Source organism: Oncorhynchus masou, chromosome 29 (assembly GCF_036934945.1).
Source record: "Oncorhynchus masou masou isolate Uvic2021 chromosome 29, UVic_Omas_1.1, whole genome shotgun sequence".
Taxonomy (NCBI): Eukaryota; Metazoa; Chordata; class Actinopteri; order Salmoniformes; family Salmonidae; genus Oncorhynchus; species Oncorhynchus masou.
In genome coordinates, this window is record NC_088240.1 from 21,412,839 (window position 1) to 21,433,942 (window position 21,104).

Here is a 21,104-nt window from a genome sequence, read left to right on the forward strand (position 1 = left end):
GAAATCTGTAAGCTCTCCCTCAACATCCAGGCTCTCTGTGTGCCTCTGCCGAATACTGCTCCACTCTACTCTCACCTGTGTGTTTTCAAGTCCCAGTCTCCTGCCATATACTGCTCCCTTCTCCTCCAGGCCACATCACATCACTGGAGACTTCTCTCTATTCTGCATCGCTCAGTTTCTACAACTGGCATGAGATATCATTTTGGATGAGTAAGGTTGAGAAGCCCATAGATATTTAGAACCTTAATATATATTTTGTATTGTAGAATTTTTCATTTTGGATGTGTGTAAACCCCTCTCCTTGCATTGAGTGGTTTGGGACCAGAAAATCTCTCTTGTATTGTGTCTGACCACTGAGCAGCCTAACAAGAGTTGTGGTGTTTCTTACCTCAGCAATGTGGTATTTATGGTGAGTGAGATGTTTGTTAATGTAAGAGTGTGTGTGTGTCTGTGTGTGCAACAGTTTGTTTTGTCCGTCCGTCTGTGTGTGTGTCTGTGTGTGCAACAGTTTGTTTTGTCTGTCTGTGTGTGTCTGTGTGTGCAACAGTTTGTTTTGTCTGTCTGTGTGTGTGTGTGTGTGTGTGTGCAACTGTTTTGGGGTGCTCAGCTGCTGCTTCTCAATCCTCAGCTGTGAGGGTGACGGCCCAGGGAGGGGGACGTCCAGGCACGCGCTGCCAGGGTCAGAGTTCAAAGAGAGCGATGGCAGGATTACACCCTAACCCTGGGATTAGGGGGCCCCGTTAACAGTACCCCTCCCCCCCACACACACACACACACACACACACACACACCCTCTTAAGGACCCTAAGGGGGTCCATCTCCCTCCTTTGTGGGTGTCAGTCTTCCTAAACAACTTCACTCTGGAGGCTAAGTGGTCTAAGGAATGTTGAAGGTCAGAAGTCTCCCTCCAAGTACATACATCCGCTCCTTTACATTATGAAGTTGAAGCTTCCAGTTAAGTGACTGAAGGAAACAGAAACAGATCTGAAAGAAATCAATGTTGGAGGTAGACTGTGAGAACGTTCTCAGTTACACTCTGAGACAGTGGTCTAGGCCAGGGAGGATAACTTGGCTAGGGGCAGAAGATCAGGGAAATATGCCACTCTGTTCTTTTGACACCTAGTGAAATGAGTGATAAGATAACATTTTCCCTACCAGCTGTAATTCTGCCTTCTGCTGTTTTTGTTTGTGGTTTGCTTTGGTTTTGGCTTGTATTGGGTTTGGACTGATGAGAGGGTGGCTTTAATTTGTGATTCTGTTAGTGTGTCTGTGTGCACTGCTTCTCTTGCCCAGGGTTGCGTCTGCTTTAAGTCAGAATGTCTCAGCGTCTAGTACACTAGAGCTCTGTTTGCCCAGTAAACACAATCAAGGCTGCGTCTGAAGCGCTGGACCTATGATGTTTTGACGATGGCTGATTCCACCCTGGGCGGCAGTAACTGGATCTGAATGAACGAGAGAGCGAGAAGGAGAGAGACAATCCGACGGAAGCGCTCAGTTGATGGAAAAAAAAACAGAAAGGCCTCCAATCCCCTGAGGAAACAGACACCAGGCTTTGTCTCCTGCTATAAATAGGAGACTCATTCTCTCTCCCTCATTCTCTCTGCGCAGAGAAGTGCCCAGTCTTGTTTTGATTTACCCTCTACCCCCTGCCTGTCTCTAACTATAGTCGGACTCAAGGCGATTGGCATAGCTAGCGTTGTGCGGATGTTCGTTGGTGCAGCTGTTTTTAGAGCGCGTGCGGCACACAATCTTTGGCCTTGCACTCGCTTTCTCTCATTCTCCTCCCTCACTCTCTCCTCCCCTTCACTTCTCTCCTCCAGAGAATGACTTCACACTCTGGAGAGGGAAGCAGCAGCACTACCCAGCAGCAGTGAGGTGTTTCGGCTGCGCTTCGTTAGCATCAGAGCCCTCGGATCACCGTGGCTGACAACCAGCCACTACAGCTGGAGAAGAGAGGGAGAGCGAGAACAAAAGGGAGGTTGAGAGAGGGTCTCTCAGAGGAAGAAGGGAGAGTGGTGGGGAGAGTTCTGGAGCTGTTGGGTGGCATTCAAACGGTTGCGTTGGACTTGTGGGGCTAGCAGGGACAATAACAGTAAAAGAAACCAAGAAAAAGCAGACTGAGAGAATAGCCAGTTCTGAGCGTTCAGAGCCAAGCGTCCACATTGCGCTGCTTGTCAGTGAAAACACATGTTGCTCCACAGTAGAGCTGAAGCCTGCTCACCGCTCGGTGTCTACGCAGCCAATTCACCATGCAACCTCTGTGACAGAGAATAACAAGTCGACTCTGAGAAGATCCACTCTGGGTTTGGTTGAGACTGCCTCAGAGAGATTCAGACGGGCTCTGTTATCGATTGGGATTGTTTGTGGTGACATCCAGGGTTACTGTGTCTGGGTTCGGGGACCAGCGCTTTGAGCATTGATTCTCTGTTCTTGTCGCTTCAAAAGAAGGTGAGTCTGTCACTTCAATTAGTCTTAAAATTCTGTCTATTGTTCTGGTCATCAGTGGCAGTCCTCAGACCCCGTGTGATTTGACTCCCAAGTAGCTGGGAAAAGTGTCAGGGTTAACGTGAACTGAAACCAAGAGCTGTGACTGTCCTTTGTGTTCAGGCCAGGTGTTATGGGGCATGATTGGCACTGGTCAGGTTTGTGTGTTGCTTTGTCGGGGATGCACAATACATTATTTCAATATTTCAACCCAGTTTCTGCTCATTTTACCATCATGGTCTCACAACCACCATCATTATTGTCATCACTTGCTTAAAAACGACTATTTAACACAACCTTCTCCCCTCTCTACTTGTCTCCTCAGGTGCACAGAAAGATCCGTGAGGACTCGGACATGGCCCAGGACTCCCTGCAGTGCCTGGCCCAGCTGGCCTCCATGCATGGCCCCATCTTCCCTGATGAGACCGCTCAGGTCTCCTACCTGGCCCACCTGGTGGAGGGGCTTCTCAGCATGATCAATGGGTGAGTCTGTCAGGACCTTAGACTAACTGGTTGGTTTCAATAGACCCAATCCAGGGCTAGAAACACTGCTGCCCTCTGTGTGTTCAAGAAGCTCTAAAATCGTTTTGAACTTGGGCAGTTGTTTTAAGACATGTAGATTAATCTGTACTGCAAGTTGATCATTATGGGCTGTGTGTGATTGTAAGTGATTATTTGGACTGGAGGCTGGTAGAGTAATGAGTAATGTGATTTTGTGTGTAATCGACTCGTCTGTCCGTTAAAGTAGTTCTTATCTGAATCAAGAGGACTCTGCTCTAATGTATAAATAAAACACACATACACACTTGTGTGCTCGGAACTCGTGACTTGCTAGGGGGAGTGAGTAAGGGTCTCTCTCTCCCCCTCTCCTTTCTCCGTAATCACCTATTCCTGGAGCTTTTTTCCAGTTGCATCATCGGAAAACCATGTGGGCAGGATGGCCAATCTGCAGTGATTGAACAGCTCTGCTTGCAATTTAAATCCATCTGATGGGGGTTAGCGAGCCGCACGATGCTAGGCAATAGGCTAGCTACAGCAGGCAGGCCTCCAGACAGTGCTCTAACTGGGGCTGTGGAAACATGGCCCTAACCCCAAGGCAACAGGTACTGCTCAGTGCTCACACACTGGGCAGCAGAGCACAGTGTCTGGTTTAGTACCATACCTGGTTCAAAAACATTCGTGTAATACTATGTCTCATTTAGAATCAAATTGGCCAACATTCCTCTAAGGTTGTGTTTTGTTTGTGTCCCAGGATAGAGATCGAGGACTCTGAGGCAGTAGGTATCTCTAACATCATCTCCAACCTGATCAGCACGTTCCCCCGTGTCATCCTGACCGCCCTGCCCAGCGAGCTCTTCACCTCCTTCATCAACTGTCTCACCCTCCTCACCTGCTCCTTCGGACGCAGCGCCGCCCTGGAGGAAGTGGTCAGCATTACACCTCAAACATTACTGCAAGGAACATAGTTGATCCATGGAGAAAATGTTTCACGTATTGTTGTTGCATTGAAAAGGCCTATTCAATGAGTCTGTGTCTCTCCCCCTGCTTAGCTGGATAAGGATGACATGGTATACATGGAGGCGTATGACAAGCTGTTAGAGTCATGGCTGACCCTGGTTCAGGGTGATGAACATTTCCCCCGCGGCTGCTTCGTCCAGCCCGCCGTTCAGGTCTTCAACTCCTACATCCAGTGTCACCTGGCCGCCCCCGACGGCACCCGCAATCTGGTGAGAGACACACACACCTGTCAACCTACCCTATATTACTCATCTCATATGTATATACTGTACTCTATACCATCTACTGCATCTTGACTATGCTCCACGGCCATCACTCATCCATATATTTATATGTAAATATTCTTATTCATTCCTTTACACTTGTGTGTGTATAAGGTAGTTGTTGTGAAATTGTTCGATTACTTGTTAGATATTACTGCATTACTGCATTACTGAACTAGAAGCACAAACATTTCGCTACACTCGCATTAACATCTGCTAACCATGTGTATGTGACAAATAAAATTTGATTTGACCTAGACTCATATATAATCAGTCAGTCAATTGTTATGGTTAATTGATATGTTAATGCTTGTAAACAGTCGATCCACTATGATCCACGTTCTCAAATCAAATTTATTTATATAGCCCTTTGTACATCAGCTGATAACTCAAAGTGCTGTACAGAAACCCAGCCTAAAACCCCAAACAGCAAGCAATGCAGGTGTAGAAGCACGGTGGCTAGGAAAAACTCCCTAGAAAGGCCAAAACCTAGGAAGAAACTTAGAGAGGAACCAGGCTATGTGGGGTGGCCAGTCCTCTTCTATCTGTGCCGGGTGGAGATTATAACAGAACATGGCCAAGATGTTCAAATGTTCATAAATGACCAGCATGGTCAAATAATAGGTCTGGTCCAATAATAATAAGACGTTCTCTCACTCCTTTGTCGCATATTCCTTCACGCTCTCTTCTTCTGTTTTTCTTTTTCTCCTGTCCTCTCCAGACAGCAAACGGTGTGGCATCTCATGAGGAGGATGAGATTAACGAGTTACAGGAGGACGACAGAGAGCTGTTCTCAGACCAGCTGGCCAGCATTGGCATGTTAGGACGCATCGCAGCCAACCACTGTATCCCCCTTCTGACCAGGTACATACGCACACCTCTTGCTTTTAGATGATCCCCTAGCTCTGTAAGTGACTTTCATGATTCTGACGTGTGTGTGGTCAGTCTGTTGGAGGAGCGGGTGACGCGGCTCCACGGCCAGCTCCAGAGGACCCAGCAGCACCTCATGAACTCCTCTAACCCCGGATCAGTGGACCGCAAGGTCCTGGATGACCTCTACGAAGACATCCACTGGCTCATACTGGTCTCAGGTCAGTGGATAACTATAAGGGATGATTGGCAATCGCCCCATGTTGGATACACGGCTCAATTCCAGCAGTGGTCCCTTGTTGTTTTAGGTATGGTTTTATTATGTAACAATTATTTTAGCATTCAGTCAATTATGTTCTGTTAGCATAAAATGAAACCTCTAACTGCACTCTGGGGGGCGTAGACTTTGTCCTTAGATCTCCTTAGTTGTTTTTAGGGACTAAATTTAGGCTGGGAGGCAGGCTGCGCTGGTGTATTGGTGCATGGCAGGAATGTTGTTTCGGGAAGGGCCAGGCCACCAGTTGTACAACTGCTGCTGTTTAGTACATTTTAGCATTCTCAGTGGCCACAGAATTCCCCTTTGGTGCCTATCTTCATTTGGAGTCATACACCCTTAGTTGGTTCTCTCCGTGTGCTTTGAGTTTTTCTATGGGATCCTAGCAGTGCTTTGCGTAACACTGGTGAAGAATGACATTGGCTGTAATGTATCAGTGGAAAGCTCCACTGTAGGAGTCTTGATGTGATGGAAAATGTTGTCTTCCAAAAGTACCTCCTTAATGGATTGTTTCAGGCTAGTCTCAGTCCTAGTTGTCAGAGTGTAGTTGTGAATGCTAAATATTGAATGTGTGTGGGGTGGTTCCAGGCTACGTCCTGACAGATGACCCTCAGGGTGAGACTCCTCTGATCCCAGCGGAGGTGATGGAGTATTCTATCAACCACTCTACTGAGGTGGACATCAACACCACCCTGCAGATACTGGGCTCCCCCGGGGAGAAGGCCTCCTCTATCCCAGGGTGCAACAGGACAGACTCTGTCATCAGGTAAGGGAGGGACTATGATTGGTCAAAAGTCTGTACAGTACAGGCTGAATGTCTGCTGATTTGCTGTTTGGCACTTAATTGCAAACACCTGGATTCCCACACATGGTTTGAAAGAAATAACTAAAACCAACCGATACTATGGCTTCTGTCAGTGGACCAGAGTTGTCCTTCGCTGCTATAAATCCATCAACAAATGGGTCTGAAATTAGTGCTGCGCGATTAGTTATTTTTGAGGTCGGTTCGATTATTAAAAATAATCATGGTTTCGGTTTTATTTAAAAAAGGAAATGCCTTCGCTATGCATTGTGGGATGAATTCTGTAAAAACGCAGAATAAAACAATGAATAAAAGTCCCATGATGGTAGTCTGATTATCCCGTATTAAACACATACTTTTTTACATTACTTTAATAAAATATTTCAGTTGTTGTATAGTACATTTGTTTTATTTGATGACTTTATTATTTAATTCCAAGTCATGTCTATAGAGCTGCTGCATATGCTGTCTGACATAATCACTATTTTAGTAGTTCTTCAACATAAATACAGCATATTTTTATGACTGCTGAATTCCAACTATCAATCACTTAGATCATGTATTTTCAGGTAGAGATAGCTTGCGATGCAACTGCCCTCTCGATCACGCATTCTTCTCTCTTACGTAGCAGGCGTAAAAGAAACACAGACCGGACAAGCAGGCGCGCAATGGATTATGATCATTGTAGTTAATCACCACGTTTTCTGCGCTAAACTATGTAGACTATTGGCCTGTTGGAAACTACAACTCCCTACGACATAAATCGGATCAAGCCCGAACTGTGCTATATCTAGAGAAGCTGCACATTGTGCGCATTGAGCCCACAGAAGAAGGGAAAAACTAAAACAATTGAACCAACGTCGGTCAATTAGTTGTTTCAAAACCAAAAAATAACAGACTTTTCGATCAATCTCTTAGCACTATCTGAAATGCACTGTCTCAGTCTCTGATCTAATGGACAGTCTACCCTCACTGTCTGTCTCTGATCTAATGGACAGTCTACCCTCACTGTCTGTCTCTGATCTAATGGACAGTCTACCCTCACTGTCTGTCTCTCATCTAATGGACAGTCTACCCTCACTGTCTGTCTCTGATCTAATGGACAGTCTACCCTCACTGTCTGTCTCTGATCTAATGGACAGTCTACCCTCACTGTCTGTCTCTGATCTAATGGACAGCTTGGACAGTCTCTCCACACTGTCTACAGCAGCTGAGCTTTAAGCTGTGGACTTGTTCACTAAGCCCTGGTTGTAGAGCTCTGTCACGTTCACACCAGTGCTCTGTCTGTCTGGAGTGTGTCTCATAAAACCCTCTGCCCCGTGGCATGGCATGGCATGGCGGCAGCCTTTCCCTTAGATTATTTTCCAGGCAGGGCACAACGGCCCACATAACACTACACAGGCCATCTGGCATGGAAACTGTCCATAGAAACCAATCGAAGCCAAACTTTTTTTTTAGATCTATGTAGGGGGTCCTCGCCCCTACATTACAGTACAATGTTAGGGGAAATATTACGTACAGTGCGAGGCCAAAGATCCACCCGTGTGTGTGTGTTTGATCACTCTGGTCCCCAGCGATGCGGGTGTGGCTCCCTGGGGGTGTGGTGCCAGTGCCGCAGAGGGGGAATGCCCTGGCACAGACCCAGCCATGCCAGCTGCTAACACACACACAGGCCGTGGGACACACACACACACACACACACACACACACACACAGAGGCCGTGGGAGACATGATGGCGTAGCGACCTAGCCAGCCTTAGAGCAGACCCCGGCGCCAGCCCTCCCAGCCCCGTACCAGACCACCACTCCCTAACATGTTATTCAATTAGGGCAGGGCCAGGTGCTGCTAAGACTAGGAGGGGGCTGGGGTCATATGTGTGTGGGGTTGGGGAGTACATGCAATCATATAGGGAATTTTGGAGGTGGTTGGTGTTGTGGAAAGGGCCTCTGGATTATTCTCTGTGGGGGTGAGGGGGCACGGGGACAGAGGATTGTTCTGGGAGGGCGCATGGCATTGTTCTGTGGGGGTGAAGGTGCACGGGGACAGAGGATTGTTCTCTGTGGGGGTGAAGGAGAATGGACAGAGGATTGTTCTGCGAGGGGGCACAGGGACAGAGGATTGTTCTGCGAGGGGGCATGGGGACAGAGGATTGTTCTGCGAGGGGGCATGGGGACAGAGGATTGTTCTGCGAGGGGGCACGGGGACAGAGGATTGTTCTGCGAGGGGGCACGGGGACAGAGGATTGTTCTGCGAGGGGGCACGGGGACAGAGGATTGTTCTGCGAGGGGGCACGGGGACAGAGGATTGTTCTGCGAGGGGGCACGGGGACAGAGGATTGTTCTGCGAGGGGGCACGGGGACAGAGGATTGTTCTGCGAGGGGGCACGGGGACAGAGGATTGTTCTGCGAGGGGGCACGGGGACAGAGGATTGTTCTGCGAGGGGGCACGGGGACAGAGGATTGTTCTGCGAGGGGGCACGGGGACAGAGGATTGTTCTGCGAGGGGGCACGGGGACAGAGGATTGTTCTGCGAGGGGGCACGGGGACAGAGGATTGTTCTGCGAGGGCGCATGGCATTGTTCTGTGGGGGTGAAGGTGCACGGGGACAGAGGATTGTTCTCTGTGGGGGTGAAGGAGAATGGACAGAGGATTGGAAAAACAAGAGGCAGCATCAGGTTTCCTAATAACACTGTGCGACCCTGACGCTGTTAATGTCAATGGGCTTTTGTTTTTGCAAACAATGTGAAACAGTGCACTGTGGTGCTGCGTGGGCATGTACTGAGGCCCATCTCTCACATACAGAACACTAAGATGCACTAAGCCGTATGTCTCTCTGGCCTTTAGCAGAGGTGCGTGTGTCAACGTGGTCATTTGTTGTCTGAGTGACTGATTTAAACAGACACTGAATTCCCACCTTTCTTTTGTTCTTCCCCTCATCCTGGCCATGGCTTCTTATCACTTCCCTTGTTATCGCTCTCTCCTCTTCCTCTTTTTATTCTCTATCTCCCTCTGTCCATCTTCCTCTTTTTCCATTTCTTTTTTTGTTTTACCTTTCACTTCTCCCTCCTTCCCTCCCACCCTCCATCCCTCCCACCCTCCATCCCTCCCACCCTCCCTCCCACCCTCCTTCCCTCCCTCCTTCCCTCCCACCCTCTCTCTCCCTCCGTCCCTCCCACCCTCTCTCTCCCTCCTTCCCTCCCACCCTCCCTCTCTCCCTCCCACCCTCCTTCCCTCCCTCCCAACCTCCCTCCCTCCCAACCTCCCTCCCACCCTCCTTCCCTCCCAACCTCCCTCCCTCCCAACCTCCTTCCCTCCCAACCTCCTTCCCTCCCAACCTCCTTCCCTCCCAACCTCCTTCCCTCCCAACCTCCTTCCCTCCCAACCTCTCTCCCTCCTTCTCTCTCCCTCCTTCCCTCCCACCCTCTCTCTCTTTCCCTCCCACCCTCTCTCTTTCCCTCCCTCCCACCCTCTCTCTTTCCCTCCCTCTCTCCCTCCCACTCACCCCTCCCTCTCTCCCTCCCACTCACCCCTCCCTCTCTCCCTCTCTCCCTCCCACTCACCCCTCCCTCTCTCCCTCTCCCCCCTTCTCCCTCTCTCCCTCCCTCTCTCCCTCCCTCTCTCCCTCTCCCTCCTTCCCTCTCCCTCCTTCTCCCTCCTTCTCCCTCTCTCCCTCCTTCTCCCTCTCTCCCTCCTTCTCCCTCTCTCCCTCCTTCTCCCTCTCTCCCTCCTTCTCCCTCTCTCCCTCCTTCTCCCTCTCTCCCTCCTTCTCCCTCTCCCTCCTTCCCGCCTTCCCTCCCTCTCCCTCTCTCTCCCTCCCGCCTTCCCTTTCTCCCTCTCCCTCGTTCCCACCTTCCCTTTCTCCCTCTCCCTCCTTCCCGCCTTCCCTTTCTCTCCCTCTCCCTCCTTCCCGCCTTTCTCTCTCTCCCTCCTTCCCGCCTTCCCTTTCTCCCTCTCCCTCCTTCCCGCCTTCCCTTTCTCTCTCTCTCCTTCTCCCTCTCTCCCTCCTTCTCCCTCTCTCCCTCCTTCTCCCTCTCTCCCTCCTTCTCCCTCTCTCCCTCCTTCTCCCTCTCCCTCCTTCCCTCGCTCTCCATCCCGCCTTCCCTTTCTCCCTCTCCTGCCTTCCCTTTCTCCCTCTCTCCCTCTCCCTCCTTCCCGCCTTCCCTTTCTCTCTCTCTCCCTCCTTCCCTCTCTCTCTCCCTCCTGCCCTCTCGCTCTCCCTCCTGCCCTCTCTCCTCTCCTCTCTCTCTCTGTCAGGTTATTGTCAGCGGTGTTGAGGACATCAGAGGTAGAGTCCAGGGCTACGAGGGCCAGTCTGACAGAACTGCTCAGCCCTCAGATGGGGAAGGACATTGTGTGGTTCCTCAAACGCTGGGCCAAGACTTACTTACTGGTGGACGAGAAACTCTACGAACAGGTACAACTAACACCACTGTCTGATTTGTCTTAAAATGGCCGTCCATAATACAAAACCTCTCACTTACAACCCTCTCTAAGTTCCTAAGGCCCACAGAACACTGGCATGGTAATGTCTCGGGCATGGATTTGACAGATGACTTCATAAATAGTCTTTGTGATAGTCACTGAAACCTACTGTACACTTGAGGTGGCGGCTACTGTACACTTGAGGTGACGAAGAGGTGGCTACTGGACACTTGAGGTGGTGAAAATGCTAGGGATGGTCTTCCAACACTTTCATGTTTACACCACCCGTGCTCTGTCACCTTGACAACAGTGTACTCTGGAAGTGTGTTGTAGAAGCTGGTTCCCTGTGGATTATGGCATTGTGAGGAGGAGTGCAGTATATCACTGGACTAGACAATGGCGATTTATGACATCTGATCTTTTAAAGTGTTGCAGTGATTTTCATCTATCCCTCCACCATTTCACACCACTTTCTCACTATTTTCATCCCTCCTTTAGATCAGTATCCCCCTGAGCATGGCATTCGGGGCGGACACGGAGGGGGCCCAGTGGATCGTGGGATACCTGCTGGAGAAGGTGATCAACAACCTGTCTGTGTGGAGCTCTGAACCTGAACTGGCCAACGACACGGTGGAGCTACTGGTCTGTCTGGTGGAGAAGAGGGAGAGGTGAGACACTGACTGACTGGCTGAGCGACTGGTCAGGTGGAGCTACTAGTCTGTCTGGTGGAGAAGAGGGAGAGGTGAGACACTGACTGACTGGCTGAGCGACTGGTCAGGTGGAGCTACTAGTTAGTCTGTATGGTGGAGAAGAGGGAGAGGTGAGACACTGACTGACTGACTGACTGACTGACTGACTGACTGGCTGACCGACTGGTCAGGTGGAGAAGAGGGAGAGGTGAGACACTGGCTGACTGACTGACTTGAAGTATGCACACACAAAAATATAGATAGGATATGAGCCTAAGCGTTGGTGCTTGAAACAACGCCCCCTTGTGGTAGAATGATAGTTTTTTATTATCTCGCCAATGATATCAAATGCCAACAAACCTTTCTCCATCCCTCCTTTCTCAGGGCCAACATTGTGGTACAGTGTGAGAACTGGTGGAACTTGGCAAAGCAGTTTGCCAGCCGTAGCCCTCCCCTAGACCTGCTGTCCAGCTCAGTACAGAGGTCCCTGATGAAGGCCCTGGTTCTGGGGGGCTTTGCACACATGGACTCAGACACCAAACAGCAGTACTGGACAGAGGTGGGGAACCCTATAGAAGCCAGAGACAACACACACACGGAATCCCCCACTCTGAATCACTGAATGGAACTAACTCACACACGTCCCTCAAAGGACAATACCTGACAGCTCTCAAGTGTCATCTCCCTTCAGATTTCCTTTATATAGGCTCTCTTTCCAAATGGACTTCAGCTGGTAGCACATTGAGATCACAATATTTTTTTCCCTGTAACTTCCCTACTGTGGTGATTCTGTTTAACCACTCTCCACATAGACTTCAGTAGTAACAAAAGGTGAAGCCAAATGATTTAACCAAAACCATTAGATTTCCCGAGTCTATTGTGTGATAATGACCCTCATAATGATCTTGAAGGCCTTTGTATAGTAATACAAGATGACTCCAAAGCCATTGGGAGAGATTTAAGAATGAGATAGCAGCTGTCTTGACTTCCAGCTGCTCTGACTGTAGAGTGGGTACAGTACAGTAGACCATTAGAGAAGAGTTGGGAATGAAAATAGCCCGATCTTTCTCTCCATCCCTTATCTCCTTTGGGGGTTGGAGCCACGTTACTGTGAAGCACTTTGTGACAAATGTTGTTGATTGATTGGATGTGATTGATTGATCACCTCTCTGATCCTCTCCCTCCAGGTGCTGCACCCCCTCCAGCAGCGCTTCCTCAACCTGATCAACCAGGAGAACTTTCCTCAGATCTGTCAGGAGGAGAGTGTGAAGCGGGAGATCGTTGCCACCCTGGAGGCCCTGTGTGGCATCGCCGAGGCAACGCAGATCGACAACGTGGCGTCTCTCTTCAGCTTCCTCATGGACTTCCTGTCCAGCTGCATCGGCCTGATGGAGGTGTACCGCAACACACCAGAGACGGTCAATCTCATCATCGAGGTGTTCGTGGAGGTCGCCCACAAACAGATTTGCTACCTGGGAGAGGTGAGGATCACTTTAATAATAATCACACACTTTATTACAAATCACTCTACTTGTATTTTGCGTAAAGCAATTTAATCGGATAGGTTTCAAGTTTTATTAGTCGTATGTACAGGATACACATGGTGTATTCTAGACAATAAGGCATAATAAAAGATAAGAATATGAATAAAGTAAGTAGCTCAGTAGAATAGAATAAACATTTTATCATAAGTATAATATAGGAAGGCACAGTTTATAGTCCAATATTTACACGTGAATAAGAGAAAGGGGGAATTGGGGGGCAAGTGTTTAAATTGTGCAGTATTAGCCATTGTAAATAAGTCTGGTAGCTGTGTGTTTGGGAGATTTCACTGGGAAGACGAGTCAACAGCTACCTCTTTTCCCTCTCCGCCCCCCCAGTCGAAGTCTATGAAGCTGTACGAGGTGTGCCTGACTCTGCTGCAGGTCTACTCTAAGAACAACCTGGGCAGGAAGAGGGCTGATGTGGCTGCTGAGGAGGACCAGTACCAGGACCTGCTGCTCATCATGGAGCTGCTCACCAACCTGCTCTCTAAGGAGTTCATTGACTTCTCAGACACAGGTGTGTCTTCATCTCCAAAATCAGTCAACGTTTATGTATGATATTTTAGGTTCCTGGTTAATTGTCGATACTTACCAAGTCCTCTCTTGTGTTTGCGTGTTGATGTTGGAATAGATGAGGTGTTCCGGGGGCAGGAGCAGGGTTCGGGAGCGGCAGGTCGGTCGGTGTCGGCTGCAGACGTAGTTCTGTTTGGGGTCAACATCATTCTGCCTCTCATGTCTCAGGACCTGCTCAAGGTAAGACCCAGGGCCAATTCATGTACAATGCTCCCTTCCTTGAAGTAGTTTTGAAGTAGTGATCTACATAGTCACTGTACTACAAACGGTTGTATAACTGGTTTGTCGCTGTGTGCTTCCAGTTCCCGTCTCTGTGTAACCAGTACTACAAGCTCATCACGTTCATCTGTGAGATTTTTCCTGAGAAGATCCCCCAGCTACCAGAGGAGCTGTTCAAGAGTCTCATGTACTCCCTAGAGCTGGGCATGACATCCATGAGTTCAGAGGTCAGCCAGCTGTGTCTGGAGGCTCTGTCCCCCCTGGCTGAGCAGTGTGCCAAGACCCAGGAGAAAGACACGCCCCTCTTCATCGCTACACGCCACTTCCTCAAGGTGAGGCATCCCCCTCCGGGGATTTTCTCCTAACTGCAGGGTCTGCCTCATTTAATTGTGCTCAAAAAGAGGAAATGTTTTGTAATGGAAAATCTTTCTCTCTCCCTCTCTAGTTGGTGTTTGACATGCTGGTACTGCAGAAACACAACACAGAGATCACAGTGGCAGCGGGAGAAGCTCTCTATACACTAGTGTGTCTGCATCAGGTAAGTATACTTCCCACGCACATGTATCTTAGATCACCCTAGCCAATCAAGACTATGTGGACGTTGTGCCTCATATGATGACGTAATTCCCTATCCTCTCTCCAGGCGGAGTACAAGGAGCTGGTGGAGTCTCTGCTCGCCACCCAGCGAGACGCCGTCATCTACCAGCGACTGGCTGACGCCTTTAACAAGCTGACAGCCAGCAGCACGCCCCCGAGCATGGACCGCAAGCAGAAGGTGGACTTCCTCAAGAACCTAGAGGAGTTTGTGTCCAACGTAGGTGGGCTGCTCTGTGTCAAATAACCACTAGCCCCCAAACTCCCCTCCTCCCTAGCACCTATTTCTATGTCCAACCCACTCACAGACGATCTACCTATCAACCTTGACCACGCCAAACCATGAAACAGAGACCGACAGAGCTGAGGAGCTGCACTGTTAGACTGTGACATAAAGGGGGAAGGTTGAGACACTGAAGGGAGCAGGGGTGTGGACTGGACTATAGTGTCGTTTGGGCAGGTTTCCACGCCTACTCCTCCCCCATCCTCTCCTTTTTCATCAGAGGCCCCCAGCACACACATACAGTGGGGGAGGGGGGATCAGAGAGGGATGGACTCGTCCCGTCACCCAATAATTTTTTTGAGTTTGCCAGTGGGAGGGTTGGGATGAACACAACAGGAGTAGGTGCCAATCTGTTCTGAGAACGCTATGCCTCGCCCTCTCTCCCTGCCTCTACACCCTCGCCCCCCCCCTAGAGTGCCTTTGTTTTCTTGTTTGTGTCGTGTGTCGACTCCTGTGTGTCCATGTGGCCAAGCTGAGACGTGTCTTACGTACAGCAACGACTGTGCCTGTCACATACCAAGAACACGGTGGAAGCACACACACGCAGATCTCCATGACAACGAGAGGCTCGATCCCGCCTTCGGGCTGCTGAATCTGTTAAATGGGAGGGCCAATGACAAAAAAAAATCACTTCATGTTCATCAAGGGTGTATATATGTTTTCAAAAAAAGTGGAAAAAATATATGTTTAAAACAATGACTGAAAAGTTTTATAAGATAGATGGCAGAGAAGCTGAATTTGTATGGTTATGATGAGTTCACTTTAAGAAAGAGGGCGAATTTGAAAACGTTTTATTAGATTTCTTTATCATTCTGGATTGTAGTTCTATTTTCTGCCACCCTCTGTCTCCCTAGAACCATTTCAGTCCTGACTGCCCACAGCCAAGACACAGACAATTATTGGAAGCCTTAGGCCCTTAGGAAGTTTGGGCCCCTGAAGTTTAGCATCTAGTTATATTTTTCTATGCCACAGCCACTCTTTCCACTTCAAAACACACTGGATGGAAGTTCAAGTCCCTATAACTGAAGCAATAATGAACCAAAAAAGGAACATACGGTGCCTTCAGAAAGTTTTCAGACCCCTTGACTTTTTCCATGTTTTGTTATGTTACAGCCTTATTTTAAAATGGATAAAATAAAACAATACCTCATAATGACAAAGCGAAAACAGTAAAAACAAAAAAAAAGTTTATTATTAAAAAAGCTAATTTATTAAAATCTGTAAACAGAAATACCTTATTTACATAGGTATTCAGACGCTTTGCTATGAGACTCGAAATGGAGCTCAGGTGCATCCTGTTTCCATTGATCATCCTTGATGTTTACAACTTGATTAGAGTCCACCTGTGGTGAATTCAATCGATTGGACATGATTTGGAAAGGAAACACACCTGTCTGTATAAGGTCCCACAGTTGACAGTGCATGTCAGAGCAGGCCGCCCGGCCAAACTGAGCAATCGGGGATGAAGGGCATTGGTCAGGGAGGTGAACAAGAACCCAATGGTCACTGACAGAGCTCTAGAGTTCCTCTGTGGAGATGGGAGAACCTTCCACTTGGAGTTTGCCAAAAGGCACCTAAAGACTGACCATGAGAAACCAGATTCTCTGTTCTGATGAAACCAAGATTGAACTATTTGGCCTGAATGCCAAGCGTACATCTGGTGGAAACCTGGCACCATCCCTACGGTGAAGCATAGTGGTGGCAGCATCATGCTGTGGGGATGTTTTTCAGCGGCGGAGACTGGTCATGATCGAGGCAAAGATGAACAGAAAAAATTGAGGGATCCTTGGTGAAAACCTTCTCCAGAGTGCTCAGGACCTCAGACTGGGGCGTTGGTCGACCCTAAGCACACAGCCAAGACAACCCCGGAGTGTCTTCGGGACAAGACTCTGAATGTCATTGAGTGGCCCAGCCAGAGCTTGGACTTGAACCCGATCAAACATCTCTTCAGAGACCTGAAAATAGCTGTGCAGCAATGCTCCCCATCCAACCTGACAGAACTTGAGAAGATCTGCAGAGAAGAATGGGAGATACTCCCCAAATGCAGGTGTGCCAAGCTTGTAGCGTCATACCCAAGAAGACGAAGCTGTAATCGATTAAAGGGTCTGAAACTAATGTAAATGTGATAAACTTTTTTTTTTTTGTAAATGAGAAAAAAAAATCTATTAACCAGTTTTTGCTTTGTCATTATGGGGTATTGTGTGTCAATTTATGGGGGGGACAATTTAATCCATTTTAGAATAAGGCTGTAATTTAACAAAATGTGGAAAAAGTCAAGGGGTCCGAATACTTTCCGAATACACTGTAACCACTTGTTTTAACCATGCATTTGAGACTGACTCACTGCCCTTCCTCTGTTTAGAGCACAACCCTGGTTATTTGGAATGCCTGAATGAATTGTATTAAAATGTAAAAGTGTACATAAACGTATTATGTAAAATACTTAGTTTTTCCTTTTCTGTTTACATCGTTTTCATTTTTGTCCATCTCAATTTCCTGTTATACAGAAAATGGAAAAAGTTCCATATCCCGTTTTGATCGTGGTTGTTGAAAACAAAATCCCAAATAAAAATGTAGAAATTATTTTAATGTATTTAATTAAACATCATTTTGACTGTGTCATTCATGCACAGTGGATGATGGGAAGTGAGGCTTTTTTTAATGAATCTTTCATTTCGTTAATCGGCGAACGATGAACTGAACTCGAAAGAGCCATGATTCTATGGGAGCTTTCATTTTTTACAGACGTGTAAACGTGTGCTTTAAACTATGTAACGTTACATTTGTTGATTGCTAGGCATACACGTATTATTTGATACATTTCAAACGAGGTCTAGTGGCCGCAACCAGACTAGATTGTGAACGACTCTTAACGGAATACATTGCTAGACTCCCATGAGGGTGATGAGCAGTCGTTCGTGAACTACAGCCCACCAAACGATTCGTTCTAGATGTGGAGTTTGTTGAGCTGTGTCCATCTCATAACATTCAATAATCAATTAATTGCAGTCATTCTTGTAGCATGCGATGGATTATCAGTTATAAACATGTAGTTTTATTCTCTATGCTCATTATCTATTTTTCTATGAGCATAGTCGGAGCACGTCTCTGGAGCAGCTGGTCCGGAGGAACGTGTATTAATCCTACTGTAGGATTGATTATATTATACTTCGGTGTGTATGACACATTGCAGCGAGCACTATCAGGTCAAACGAACGATTACAATGAACGAGTTACTCAGGAAATTGAATCACGAATCTCGAGTCAGTAAAAAGAACGAATCGTTCGCTAACAGCATGTCAATAGTGCGCAGCCAGACAAAATCGCTCATGTAGAATACCATATGTCCTTCATCGGACACCGTAACTGCAGTGTACGTTATTATTTCTTGACACGTGTTGTAAGCGATTAGTCAGTAGCGACAGTTTAATATTTATTTTCAGAAACCAGCAAAGGTATTACACTATTTTACAGTAGGCAAATATTTATGTCTTGCACGTTCTGGCTAACTGGCTAGCATTGCTGTTTTCAGTAGTAACTTGTTAGCGCGTAACACACTGACGCTAACGAGCCACGGTAGCAGTTCACTAGCCAGCTTTCCAGTTTGTGTTACGTGTAGGTGGTTGTCATCGACCTTCCAGCAAGTTTGAAGCCATGAGTGACAGCGACGACGATATCCCTCAGCTGTCCGCGGCCACCCTTGCTGCCCTGCAGGAGTTTTACAGAGAGGAGAGAGACGGGCTTGTGCAGAGCACAGCACCGGTGGACAAGTACTCGGTGGGGGCGGTGGAAGAGGACTGGGTATGTTGACCGTGATGCTAGATAATGCTGCTAAACGTATCAGCTGGTCTACTGGCTATTCTCCCTCCACTTCCCTCTGCTATATTATGGCTATATTTACATTGCTTGATATCTGTCCACCAGCGTATGAGCCAATTCTGGTACAGCGATGAGACAGCAACACGGCTAGTTGAAGAGGTTATTCAGGAAGCTGGGAAAGGTGGCAGGTGAGAGGGATATGTACTATGCATCTACACAGTCGGGTGTCTGCCATGGCTGGGGTGTAATTCACTACAGACTGTCCTTCTAAAGCTTGTGATGTTACGTTCCAGGATAGCCTGTCTGAGTGCACCCAGTGTGTACCAGAAGCTGAAGCAGGGGGTGGTGGAGGGCTCTGACGGTGTGTCGGCTGTGGTTCTAGAGTATGACCGCCGTTTCGCCACCTACGGCCAAGAGTTCATCTTCTATGACTACAACGAGCCCCTTGCTCTCCCAGAGGATGTGGCCCCACAGAGTTTCGATGTTGTCCTAGCTGACCCCCCCTACCTGTCTGAGGAGTGCCTCAATAAGGTTGCCCAGACTGTGAAGTACCTGGCCAAGGGCAAGGTGCTGCTCTGCACAGGTGAGCCTCACATTGCCGTGTCTGTCCTCGGGCTTGTGCCCTTCTCCATACCGCACACAACACTAAATACGGGCATTCTTACACATAATAGAATGACATGCTGCTCTTTGTAGCTTTTTAAAATCTCCTAATAACATTTGTTTTCTTTACCACTCCATCAGGAGCCATCATGGAGGAGCATGCAGAGAAGTTGATGGGTCTGAAGATATGCAGCTTCCTGCCCAAACACAACAAAAACCTGGCCAACGAGTTCCGCTGTTTCACTAACTACCCCTCAAACCTCATGTCCTGAGACTCTACAACCCTTCATGTATGGCCTTATTGACTTTTGATGTCCGACGTCCATCAATGCCTCAGTTCTGACTTGACCGATGTCTGTGATAGTCGCAAGGAAGGCCCATCTTGTTGGGCAATTTGCATTGCCTGTCCTTTTAGACAAGGTTTCATTTTGGGGACTAATGGTATCAGACTCTGGAGATTGTTTTTAAAATGATTTCTTATCCCATAACATAATTATGAAGTGAATAATGGTATTCATATGACTTCAGTGTAAATAATATTTCATATACACAGCAAATAAATGTCTAAACTGCTGTAAAAATCTGTCAAGATTTCATTTGCAGGGCCTGGGAACGTGCTTAGAGTATCATGTAATACCAGCAGTCGGCAGTGTCAATTAAGTATATTACTGTGTTGAAATCCTCCTGGGTTCAAAACTACTGCTGCTTACACAGCCCTTTTCTATTGCCTTGCTGCCCGTGGATAGTTTGTTCTTGTCATTGGAGCAGAGACTGCTCTCTTCAAACTCAAGGATGCGCAGAGCAGCAACCAGTCTTTCTCCAGCAGAGGAACATGGGTGGACCCCATGGCCACAGATTCATAGCTCTATGCATGAGTAGTAGGTTTATGACAAGAATTCATCCACCTGCGCTCAGGCAAACCCCTCTTCTGTTTCAAGTGAAGGTCTGTGTTGTAATGCATCTGTAAAGGAATTCACGCTGCTTGCTTAGCAAGTACCACTTCCCGATTTGAACCATATCTGGCGCAAACTCGGGACCTCTGCCTTGCTAGCACACCTGACCACCCTCCTGAAGCAGCTTAACTGTTGGTGCCACACAAATCTAGCTATTTGCTGGCGCAAGTGGGGACAACTCAGGCTGAGAAGTAAGTTTCACATCCCCATGTGCTACATTGATCCTTCAAACTCACTCAACAGCAACCCCCGTGTGAGCTGAGTGCAACTGTAGATCCGAGTCATGACACCACTGTAAAGGACCTCAAGCAGCTTTGTTGAGGACAGGGTGTCCCACTGACAGGCAGGTGAGATTCTGCCACTCCTAGGGTGCAAGCTGCAGAGTGATGCTTGCTAAGCAGTACCACTTCCCATAGCCGCGGGAAGTAGTTTGGGGGTGCTGCGATTTTCTTTTTGTTGCCCAATTTGTTTTCTTGATGGTACTGAAGACAATACTGTATACTGAACAAAAATATAAACGCAAAATGTAAAGTGTTGGTCCCATGTTTCATGAGCTGAAATAAGATCCCAGACATGTTCCATATGCACAAAAAGCTAATTTTAAATGCACACTAATTTGTTTACATGTCTGTTAGTGAGTATTTCTCCTTTGCCAAGATTATCCATGCACCTGACAGGTGTGGCATATTAAAGAGCATGATCATTACACTAATACACCTTGTGCTGGGGACAATAAAAGACCACTCTAAAATGTGGTTGTCACAACACAGTGCCACAGATGTCTCAAGTTGAGGGAGCGTGCAATTGGCAAGCTCACAGCAGGAATGTCCACCATAGCTGTTGCCAGTTAATTGGATGTTAATTTCTCTACCATAAGCCTCCGACCTCATCCAAATTGAGATGGTTCGGGATAAGTCGGACCGCAGAGTGAAGGGAAAGCCACCAACAAGTGCTCATCATATGTGGGGACTCTTAAGACTGTTGGAAAAGCATTCCAGGTAAAGCTGGTTGAGAGAATGCCAAGCGTGCAAAGCCTTCACCCAAGGCAAAAGGTGGCTATTTGAAGAATCTAAAATATATTTTGATTTAAACACTTTTTTGGTTACTACATGATTCCATGTGTTATTTCATAGTTTGTCTTCACTATTATTCTACAATGTAGAAAATAGTACAAATAAAGAAAAACCCTTGAAA

At 47.7% G+C, this 21,104-nt stretch overlaps 2 protein-coding genes across 2 annotated transcripts in view; both read left to right on the plus strand.

The window, feature by feature from the left end:
* Window positions 1-16,992, plus strand: part of xpo4 (exportin 4) — a 43,853-nt gene extending 26,861 nt beyond the window's left edge. Inside the window, 15 exon segments of the mRNA XM_064944255.1 lie at window positions 2,810-2,967; window positions 3,737-3,911; window positions 4,035-4,211; window positions 4,987-5,129; window positions 5,211-5,356; window positions 5,998-6,175; window positions 10,466-10,625; window positions 11,132-11,301; window positions 11,707-11,881; window positions 12,510-12,803; window positions 13,203-13,383; window positions 13,498-13,619; window positions 13,742-13,990; window positions 14,104-14,196; window positions 14,302-16,992. Coding sequence (XP_064800327.1) covers window positions 2,810-2,967; window positions 3,737-3,911; window positions 4,035-4,211; window positions 4,987-5,129; window positions 5,211-5,356; window positions 5,998-6,175; window positions 10,466-10,625; window positions 11,132-11,301; window positions 11,707-11,881; window positions 12,510-12,803; window positions 13,203-13,383; window positions 13,498-13,619; window positions 13,742-13,990; window positions 14,104-14,196; window positions 14,302-14,499 — 2,619 coding nt within the window. The 3' untranslated portion in view covers window positions 14,500-16,992.
* An 843-nt stretch (window positions 16,993-17,835) lies between these two features.
* eef1akmt1 (EEF1A lysine methyltransferase 1) lies at window positions 17,836-21,099 on the plus strand. Its single transcript, XM_064944266.1, has 4 exons — window positions 17,836-18,336; window positions 18,460-18,542; window positions 18,648-18,937; window positions 19,099-21,099. Exons 1-4 carry the CDS (start codon window positions 18,190-18,192, stop codon window positions 19,227-19,229), a joined length of 651 nt encoding a protein of 216 aa, XP_064800338.1. The 5' UTR covers window positions 17,836-18,189; the 3' UTR covers window positions 19,230-21,099.
* Window positions 21,100-21,104: the final 5 nt, after the last annotated feature.

What these genes read in the sequence shown, in the direction of transcription:
- eef1akmt1 (XM_064944266.1), top strand. Translation starts at nt 18,190, where the DNA reads ATGAGTGACAGCGACGACGATATCCCTCAGCTGTCCGCGGCCACCCTT. An exon ending in GGGCGGTGGAAGAGGACTGG is followed by an intron (nt 18,337 to 18,459) that starts GTATGTTGACCG and finishes TCTGTCCACCAG; the next exon opens with CGTATGAGCCAATTCTGGTA. An exon ending in GAAGCTGGGAAAGGTGGCAG is followed by an intron (nt 18,543 to 18,647) that starts GTGAGAGGGATA and finishes GTTACGTTCCAG; the next exon opens with GATAGCCTGTCTGAGTGCAC.